Source organism: Camarhynchus parvulus, chromosome 3 (assembly GCF_901933205.1).
Source record: "Camarhynchus parvulus chromosome 3, STF_HiC, whole genome shotgun sequence".
In the NCBI taxonomy this organism is placed as follows: Eukaryota; Metazoa; Chordata; class Aves; order Passeriformes; family Thraupidae; genus Camarhynchus; species Camarhynchus parvulus.
The window spans coordinates 48,439,543-48,450,455 of record NC_044573.1 but is presented as its reverse complement, the minus strand read 5'-3'; the positions used below and the strand labels follow the sequence as shown (position 1 = coordinate 48,450,455).

The 10,913-nt window shown below is 41.9% G+C and overlaps 1 protein-coding gene across 1 annotated transcript; it reads right to left on the bottom strand.

The window, feature by feature from the left end:
* Positions 1-9,928: 9,928 nt before the first annotated feature.
* On the bottom strand, positions 9,929-10,532 carry SF3B5 (splicing factor 3b subunit 5). Its single transcript, XM_030945407.1, has one exon. The coding sequence runs from the start codon at positions 10,348-10,350 to the stop codon at positions 10,090-10,092; it is 261 nt and encodes an 86-aa protein (XP_030801267.1). The 5' UTR covers positions 10,351-10,532; the 3' UTR covers positions 9,929-10,089.
* Positions 10,533-10,913: the final 381 nt, after the last annotated feature.

Genomic DNA, 10,913 nt, shown 5'->3' with positions numbered 1-10,913 from the left:
TTGGGCAGGATGTGTTGTGTTTGGAGTATGCTTTCTTTGGTCTGTTTCACAGCTACCAAAGTATAGACAAAACTCATCCTATTATTTTGTATCTGTACAGGTTCCCAGGCTGGATTCCTTAGCTGCTCCTGACTTCCATTGCCTTTGCAATGATGAGTGAAGTCCAAATATTGTAAAAAAATTTACTGTCAGGAAACAGAAAAAAATAGATTTGTGACACTGAGACTGGAATACATATTGCCACATCTTTAGCTGTAATGGAAGTGTGATTATCAACCTCAGGAACAGCTTAATCAGCAGATCATATTATGCACTATGGGAAGTACATCAGAAGAACTGTAAGACATAGGCCCTCATAAGAAGTAACATGGGACAAAAAAAGTCTTCTTCAGATCAGCATATCAAACTTTGGCATACAGTAGCTTTCTATATGGAACATTCTTAACTCCAGAATAGTGATTTTTAACTCTATCTGAGCAATTTCCATATCACACCTAAAGTATCACACAATTGAAGGTTGGTGTTTTCTGTAAACAATCTCTTAGTGACAGCTATCAGATATGGCTGTTACTAAGAAGGTAGCAGATGCATCATATTAAAATCCCCAAAAGTTCTCATCAGTAAAAGCAGGTAGAGTTCATTGGCAAGGTTTGCTCTACAGATTACTAGATGGTAAAAGCACACAGAGAAAAAGCGAACTGAAATCTGAAATCTGAAATAAATCACCACAAAAGTGAATTCAACCCAAAAATTATCTATGCAGAGACAGGGACAAGGGTAAGGAAAAGGTGAGGGTTAAAGGGAAAAAGGGAGAGACTCTCATTGAGTCACAACTTCCAAGTGGACTCCCTTGCCAAACTTTGCCTCAGGCTCAACCAGATGTAAAAGATATCTACATGTGAATACTACGAAATGCAAAGAAATGCATTTCCCACTCTCCTGTGGGAAGCCTGGGCCTGGACAGGGGATTTTGGAATGGGATGGGTGGGGACAGGACAGGTGTGCCCAGGATGGAGGTCCTGAGGCCTCACTACTCACCTGAGCAGGGAAGGCATGAGAGCCCCGAGCCTCCCTCCTGGCCTTTCCCTGGCGCTGCTTCCTTTCCATTGCCAGGCAGTGCTCAAGACTAAAGGCAAGAACAAACCCACTGTCCTCCTGTCCCTCAGAATTAAAAGAACAAAACCTTAGCTGCTTCACTGTAGTGAAATAACAGAACTCTAACAACCCCCAACATGACTGAGGACTGTCTTAATGCAAGTCTTACATAAATTAATAATGCCTTCAGTCCTAGAGCTTTGTCATGCCTTTATTCTGAGGGAGAGCATGGAAGACAGATGCACAAATTTTCTGGCCAAACTAGGAACAAAATCTTTTTCTGAGGCAAAGGAAGAGATGCCCAGGATGAGAGCTTGTACCTTTAAAATATAGGAATAAAATTCCTATATTTTAAAGGTACAAGTAAAACAAACAAGTAATGAGGATCAGTTCCAGAATTCCACTGAGATGATTTATATATACAACAACTAGCCTAGAGTTTACTCATTGCTGAGCTATGTTTGGCTGTAAAGCCATCTTGACAGCTGAAGTAAAATTTGGATGTCATCTTTGCTATCATAAGAGAGAAGGCCAGAAATCCTGAATGCTTTTCTTTCATGTATATGATTAGTCCTGCCTTTAAAATACCTAAGTGTTAGAGTATTTCCAGAACTAAACTTGAGATTGTGCCATTTTCAAACTTCAGAGTAAAATTCTCTCCAACTGACTGAGCAGACTCATATTTCATCCTCCTCAAGCATCTGAAACAGCTCTTCTATCTGGAACATATGCATTTCATATAAGGGGCAAAAACCATCTCTTACCATTATGCAATTTTGAGTTGGAGTTAACACATTAGAAAGAAGAAAGTTGTTCACAAGATTGAAGAGGTTTCCCTTGGCAGATCTTTTCATTTAACCTTTTTGATTTTATACAGTGCTTCTGTTCACACAGATGGGGGAGACCCACAGATGAGTGAGACCCATAGATGGTCATGGTGCTGCTGGAATACACCCTGCTGTCTTGGCTGCCATCTCCTGTGTTTTGGGACAGAGTCACAGAGCTGTGGTAAATTCTCTGCAGCCCTTTGCTCTCCAGTCCATCAAGGTACTTCTACCCTTCCACAGGAGAGACTTAGCTTGAGTTACTGCAACTATTCCCTCAATAGCTCATGCCAAAGACGTGGAATTTACAGCCGGGGAACTCAGGGTTTGAACTTTCAGCACGCCATTTACCTACTTTGGGGAAAGTGCCTCAGGGAGTTTTTTTCTGCCCTGTTTTTTCCTAATAGTGCCTCAGTGATGGAAGGAAAATTCCTCCAAGAAATACGAAGAAGATCCCATATTTGACCCTAAAGAAAGGATGTGCAATGGCCACTAGCTACAGCGCAGCAGGTATGTCCTCATTGTTAGTTTACCACAAGTAACTTGTTCTTGAGCCCTTATTTTCAATTTAAGTTATCTTTTGCAGGAAAAGACCATCCCCACAGAGTCATAGCCAGGAACAGGCATTTTACTTTGCATTCACATCTTCCTTTATTTTCTTTTTGTACACAACACCTGAAGCTTGCTGCTCAGCTTTGCCAAGAAAAATGCTTTGTTCCTGGTTCATGACATTAGCTTTTCTGGTAATGTCCTTGGAGAAGTGTGGGGAGGTAGATAGCTTTCAGAAAGCTTACAGAAAAAGGCTTACAGCTAACTGCCATAAGGGCAGCATGAAGCATAAAATCTCTTCCTCTAATGTCAGAGAAATCTTTTCTGAAAAATCCTTCCTTAGGATTTTTTCCTCCTGAGAAGCTGAGAGGCCTCAGGAACAAAATGTAAACAATGATTATCTGCTGCTGTGGAACGCAACAGGTGCATCTTTGATTGGCCCATGTTGGATGTTTGTAATTAATGGCCAACCACAGCCCAGCTGGCTTGGACAGGGAGTCCAAGACAAAGCCTTTGTTATCATTCCTTCCTATTCTATTCTTAGCTAGCCTTCTGAGGAAATCCTTTCTTCTATTCTTTTAGTATAGTTTTAATGTAATATATATCATAAAATAATAAATCAAGCCTTCTGAAACATGGAGTCAGATCCTCGTCTCTTCCCTCAACCTGAGACCCCTGTGAACACCATCACACTCTAAGAATTATAAAGCACTGCGATCCCTCAATGCTGCTGTCTCATTTCCTAGACAACATACATCATGTCCAACAGATAATACAGTTCTTGTACATTGCTGACTTCAGCCCACCTTTCCACTGGTGCTGGCAGTCTCACCAGTGCATGTGTTACAAATGTTGCTTCAATTAATTTTCAGTGTTTAAGCTTGGCTTTTCACTGTCACATCTGCACCATGCTTCATATTCTGAGAGCCAAGCAGCAGCTCAGAGTGATACTCTGGGATGAGGCCCATGTTCTGCAGCTCACAGCCACAAAACTTTGGTATGAAGTTCATGCAGATAGAAAGAGATGTCCCTGGGCATTATTCCAGCAGCTTTCCTGAGGATCCTCTTTTCCACTGGGCTTCACATTCACAATTCTTCTGACTAGATTGCAGGCCCTACTGGGGCTCCTCCCTTGCTTGCAAAGCACCTGGCAGGGTAGCAACCTTCATTGGCAGAGAAGTCACCCATAGGCCTGATGCAGCGAGACACTGAGTGGTTAAACACTGTGATTCAATGAGAATCTGCAGATGAGATGGTGAAAGCTGGGCACGATCCAGGCCAGGCTGACTGACAGACGGAATGTTCAAGTGCCCTGCTCAGCAGGTTGGTAAATCCCAGCCTGCAGGGGAGCAAAGCCTCATAGGGCCAGCCTGTGGGCCTGCACCGCCCTGTGAAGTCTCCACTTTCCACCCTGACAGTTATCCTGCTGCTGAGATCCTACAGCACTACTTGCTTCCTGTGACTTGTTTGATGAGCATATGGATAGTCTCTTTCCTTTAATGCCTCATCATAAACAAGCAATCAAAATACTGGGAATAAAATCACAAAGTGGAGCACTGGGGGAACTGTTTGCCAAAGCCTTCACTCACTGCAGTGTTCCAGGCTCACCCCAGGCCAGCTGCAGTACTCACAGATTTGTATGCAGATATCTGATTCAGAATCAGTGTCTTACAAGGGAAACATTTTAACAAGCAATGAAAAGCAAATGCAGTTCTTTAAACAACACTTGTGTGAAGGCCTAGCAAAGTCCCAAAGCTCTGGTGTGGGCACAGACCACTTTCCCAGCCTGCCACACTCTCAGGACAGCCCAAGGAAGCCGTGCTCAGCCAAGTCTGACCCAGTGATATCTTGCAGAGTCCAGTCCCATGAGTAGAAATTGCCCCAGAAAGGCACTGTGGAGCAGTTGCAGGTGAAGCAGTGAGCTTAGCTGTCCTAGTTATTGCCATCTCTTAAACCATCACAAACAGTGGTCTGATAATGCCAAAGGCAATCTTAGGCTTTTAAAATATGAAGCACTGAATCTGAATCTGCATTTCTGAGTCTTATAATGTGAAGATGATTTCCACAAAAGAGGTAAGGAGGGGCAGGTGCCACATATTCTTTCATCTTCAGTATTTTTTAACTAGTTTTATTAGTTTCATGCTATGGTTGTTCTATGAAACGGAAATCAGAGTAGTAACAGCTAAAGGCCTGAATGTTTTAGATGCAATGTTGCCTTGACAGTGATCTAGCAGAAGGACATTTGAAAAAAAGCTGTATCCTTCAGCATAATGACATGAAAGCCTGTGGGTTTTACAGTTGAAAAGCAACATTGTCACATGCCCTGCACTGGAAAGGCATGAGAGAGATACTGAGAGCACTTCCACAACTTTAGCAACAGCTTTGATCCTTTCCAGAGCCAAACAAAGAACTCTTTATTTCACTCAGCTTGAAAGGTACCAACTATGATACTTTATTAGAGGAGATTTTTCCCGCTCACATTAGAACCATAAAATAAGGAAGTGGTTTGGGTTGGAACTGACCTTTAAAGGTCATCTAGTCAAACCCTCCTGCAATGAGCAGGGACATCTTCACCTACACCAGGCTGCTCAGAGCCCCATCTACCCTGCCCTTGAAACCTTACAGCCTCTCTGAGAAACCTGTTCCAGCGTTTTGCCATTCTCATAGAAAAAAAAAATTCTTCCTTAAACCTGGTCTGAATCTACCTTCTTTCAGTTTAAAACCATTGCTCTATCACAACAGACCCTGATTTTTAGTCCATCCCTATCTTTCTTATAAGCCCTCTTTAACTTCTCCCACAAAGATGGACTGGCACAGGATGAAAGAGGCTGCTTTATTTTCTTCCTTGACTTTTCATTCCAATGTTATTAGGACAGTAACCATTCAAGTCACCAGTTTCTTAATGTTTCTTGTTCCTCTAGGAAATCTTATCAGAACCATAAGGTTAAGATGAATACTTAAACACTGGGGCCATGCTATCACTGGAAAAGGTAGTACATGAAGAAATATGCTTCAAATTTAACTAATTTTATCCTTGTCCTGAACATGACATTAGAAGCTCACTGCTTGTTTCTGGAAAACTACATTTTAAAAAAACATTCTACCTCCTCTAAATATCCCTGGCTTCTCCATTAATTCTATAGCTCAGACTAATCAAAATAATAAAGTTTCAGTCTATGATGCATACTAAAAATTGGAGGATTGAGTGTAGTTGATGATACATGATAGGGAAATTGCCAGGCTAGGAACTATTAGGATTTCCCTGTTAAAAAACCTAGAAAGCAGATTCAATTTCTTTTAACGCTGTATGGAAAGAATATTGCTTACATGCTAGTCAAGCATGAGGAAACACAAAACTTGTTTGTTTATGCCAGCTGATGCCTGCTTAGTTGTGCACTGTGATCATGTTTAATTCTGATTCTCTGGGCTTTACACGTGCACTCAGCTGTGCATGCAGCAAATCATCCAGCAGCCTGCAGGTTATTAGCCCACAGTTTCTGCACAGATTGTAATGACCTCTGGCTCAGAATATAAAATATACAGGTTTCTGGGCAAAGGCAACTTAAGACAGTTTCACATCCAGTTGTTTATTCCCCATCTGTTCACAGCAGCTCACTGCTCAATTATGCCACTGCCACGTGTGGTCAAGCTATAAGCCTGATGGGAGAAGAGAAACATTAAATGCAACCGCGGGGCTTTGTAGGATGTTTACAAACCTCAACTTTGCAAGTTTAATCTTAAATCCATTTCAGCAACGAGATTTACAATGCAGCCCCACAAGCACCGATATCAGCATTACCTGTGAGGCATCGGACTCTGATGCTTTCACAGCTCCTAAGCCAGCTGTGCAGCAGAAAAAAACCATGGGGCAACCATGCCTCTCTTGAATCTGAGTAAATGCTGTTGTAATTTGCATACTTTAAAGTTCTAATTTCACATATGTCATCTCAAAATTGATTTTTTTTTCGCAACTTACAAGAAGTTTGAACTGTCATTCATCCATGATCAGAGTACCAATTATCTGGACTAAATTTCTTTTTCACAAAAATCTCTTTGTCTAAGTAGATGTATTTGAGGTGGACTATTCCAGCCATTTGATGGAGATTTCAAAGTAAATTCCAGCTGTGAACTATTTGTTTCAGGGTACGTGTTTTGTGCGTTCTGGTACATGTTACAAGGGGAAGTCCAACATATTTTGTGATTTTTCCAATAAAAGTGATTACCAAGTTGGTATGAAAATGAGAATGAAAAATGGTGAAATTCTGAACTCAGGAAAAAAATGTTATTTTAGTTCTTTTTTTAGAGCAGTCAGAAGCATTCAGGTATGTCAGCATCCTTACACATTTCTTCATGATAGCATAGAATGATGGCTCAGTTTCAAAAGGCAACAAAGAATACCCGGAACTGTATTACATTCCCAGGGCTTTTTTCCCAAATCATATATGACTGAAATTAACAGAGAGGTGAATATAGAAGGAAAATGGCAAACAGACAAGGAATAAAGGAACATTAATAGTATTTTCAAACAAGATTGTCTAACTTGCAGCAATGTGCCACAGTTCAATTCATTTTAAAAGTAACTAAGTCCTTTGGGACAATTAAGCTAACACCAGGGCAGTAGAAAGTGCATAGAGAATGCATTTGTGGATGTATTATAACAACAGTACAAAAATTAAATACAGCATGATTAAATTTTAACAACCAAAAAACAACCTCTTTGTGTACTATGAAATCAAATGGGTCTTGTGAGGGCAGGGGAAGGATGATGCTTGTGTTTTTTTTTTTATTTTACTACAAAAAATCTATGGAGTTAGTGGTACATTACAGAGCAAATGGAACTCCAATGAGGATTCAGAAACCACTTGTGCTGGTTTTGCATGAATTGATTTGTGGTGAAGAGGGGAAAAGTCAGTGTTGCTTAAAATAGCTCATCTTTTAAAAGGAATTACCTCATATGCTGAAGTAAAATCCTGATGCTAAAACAGACCACAAATGTTATCATCTATGAAAGTTTAATATATACAAATGATCTTAAAAAGCAACTGAGTTTTATGCTGAACATGAATAAAATGAAAGAATTGGCCCAAGTTTTACAGTTTGCAGAAAACAGCTCACTAGTGCAATTGCTGCTCTGTGCCAATGGTAACCACTGTACTGCTATCATTCTGATAAATCATAAAATAAACAAAAATATCAAGATATTCCGAGCAATAGAGTGATGGGATTGTGCTAGGATTCCCATGCTATTCTATTCACCCATTGTGAAAAAAAGTGTAACACACACTTGGAACCTTAGAATTACCTCACTGAAAAAAGCAAATGACTTTTTTCTATTGGAAAGCTTTATCAGCTTTTTAAAGTATCCACCTGTTTTTTCATTAAAAGCCATATTGCTTGGATGTAAAAAAAACATAATGAAAATATCAAGCCAATTTATAAACAGTATCTGTCACCTTTCAATCAGGATAAAAATCAGTTGCATCCCAATAGGGCAGGTAATTAATTCTGTTCTTTGTAGGTTTTACCCTTTTCAGTAATAAAATGTAAAAGATCACTGCCTTTCTTGGTTTTTAAAATGATCTGGGATTTAGGAAATATACCATAGTCTAGAAACAAACTCTTCAGTGTCTCCTAATTTACTTCAAGTTTATCTAGAATTCTTAAAAATTACAGCTTTCCTTTCATTTTCTCAATTTCTTAAGGAAGTGTTTATAATGTTTCATAATCATTACTTAGTACAGACACTCTAAAAAAATCTTTCAACCACGCTAAAAGAGAGGTATGTGCCTAATTGGGATCCAAGCAAGTATAACGAGAAGAACCAGCAAGTTCGTTCACCACGTAAATCTTGACTTGTCCCTGAGGGCTGTTTGGCCTTTACAGTGAAGAGCCAGCCTGCAAAAGAGCATTAATCTTTACTTATGTGTCACATATTTGTTGCTCACTTTTTAAAAAGTACTGAGAATATCCACAGGTAGAGATAATTTTTATTTTATCATAAGAGAAATCTCCTGTGAAATAGTTCCAATTTCTAATTTATGCAGGAGTGATGAAACTTCATGGTTTCTGTTTATCCTTATTGTAGGAGATTCAAGACGTCACAAAACATTCCAAGTCCAGCTTGCAAACCATTACAAAAGCACCTGTAATCCTCAGCCCCCCTTTTCCAGCTGCCAAGGCCCAGCACTAAGGCTCCTTTTGTCACCCCCTGTTGCACACACCAACTCCCTGCTAGCTGCCAGCAGAGGAGATGCTTTATGGAAGGCAAGGTTCTAAGATTTGGTAAGAGAGCAGACTTGTAACATGAACTGTTAAACTGAATGGAAAACTTGTTTTATTTAGATGCAAATTTTCCCCAATCATTGCAAGACTGCCTTGCACACCTACGCCTAAGTGCTTGAATTCAACTTACAGAAAACTTCCAGCCAGTACCTGAGGAACAGATGCTCTTCAAATTACCTGCACCAGCTTGCAGGCAAATTAAGAACCAGTTTTCTACATATTCCCCTTATTTATTGTAAACTGAAGTAGTTCCCCACAAAACTTGGAGGTAAAATGTCTTTCCAACCACTTCACCCATGCCCTCATTTACTATGTGCAACAAATTTTGAAAAATGCCACCTCTGAATTCTTCAGAAGACGGATGTACTGACTCTAGATCGCTGATTTCACAGAATAATCACTGACAAGCTTGCAGAGTGTGTTTAATAGGACCACAAAACACTGGACTTTCCCCTCCAATGTTAATACAAACAAACGTGACAGAAATGAGAACATTTTATTTTTTCAAGGCACATATCTTACAGTTTTGGGCTGAGGTCTTTCCATCTATTAGAACTCAAAATTTATTTTTACTGTAGGTGAATAGAAAGCCTATTTTAAGTGATAAATAAGAATCAACACCTGTTCAGTATGCAAACTGATCTGTATCACCTTGAAGCATTTTACTTCCAAGTAGTGGTGAATAACCCTTATATTCTTATTCCATATTAAAAAAGACTAACCCAATATTACTATCTTTGATTGATGTAAGGCAGAAAAAACTTGAATGCTAGGTTACTAGTAAGCATAAGGGGGAAAAAGAAGTAGCTAATTTGTATCAGAAAGAATCGATGTTTGAAAAACTCAAAGGTACAGGAAAGACGAATATGAGGCAAGAAAATAGTGTTTAGAGAAAAGCCATTTTGGAATTTTTAAGTACTAGAGGAACTGACTTATGCTACACCACAAACCACCCCACATACTATTGCTACCAAAAAATCAAACCCTTTGAGTACAAAGTTCCCCTCTCTCCTCCCAAAACTGAGTTTTGTAAGTAAGCATCAATCCGCCTGGTCGGGAAAATGCTGTCTAGGAGCATCCGAGGCTTTCACCTCGGAAGGTTGCACTGAAACGCTCAACATCGAGTGCCAGCACCCTGGGAACAAAAACCTCGCACTAGGAAACTACCAAACCAAACATTAGGAATGCCCAGGAAGCTTTATTATATTCCACGTGAAAAAAAGGAGAACGACTGCACAGTCAGAGTCCGGAAGCAGGCATTTTGCGAGGCTTCTCCCGGCCAGTCAGTCCTTCGCGGGAACCACACGGGAGCGAGGGCCGGCACCGGCAGGACGGAGGCTCAGGACTCGTCGGGCTTGTCGGCGGGCGGCCCGCAGGGCTGCAGCATCTTCTCCATCAGGTTGAAGCGGACGCGCGCCTTGCTCTCGTTCTCGGCGATGGCGAAGTAGTTGAGCAGATCGAAGTGGCCCATGTAGGAGCAGTACGAGTCGCGGTGCTGGTTCACCAGCCACTCCCACTTGGTGGTGTCGGCGTGCCCCGTGCCGATGTACTTGGACTGCAGGTGCTCCAGCTGGCTGTGGATGGTGTAGCGGTCCGTCATGGCGAGGCGGGAGGGCGGGCGGAGCGCGGGACGGCGGGCGGCGGGGACGGGCCTGGGCGGCGCGGAAGAGCCTAAGCGGCGGGGAAAGGCCTGGGCAGCGGGGATCGGCCTGGGCAGCGGGAACGGCTCTCGGCGCCGGGACCTTTTCCGGCGGGCGCAGCAGCGCTTCCCGCCGCTTTTCCTGCCGCAGCGCCCGACGGGAGCGCGCCGGGAAGGGCCTGCCGGGAGCTGTAGTCTTCTCTCCGCCCCGCCCGGGGGGGCGGGCCTCGGCATAAGTAAATATTGATATCGTAATCAAAAAGTTTACTCTCGATCCGATCACGTCAATTGGCTAACCCATAGTAAGGCATATGGTAATTACAAGGTCGGGCCGGCATGTGTAACCGAGGATTATTTTAAAGCCCGTACGTGACGGCTCAGGAGCGGCTCCAGCTCCGATTTCGTGCTCTGAGCGCGGGCGCGGGGCTGCGCCTCAGACTGAGGCAGGTGCTGGGCTGAGCGTCGATGTAAAGCCTCGAGCCTCCCGTCGATTTGTAAAGCAAAGATACGGCTTTGATAGTGAT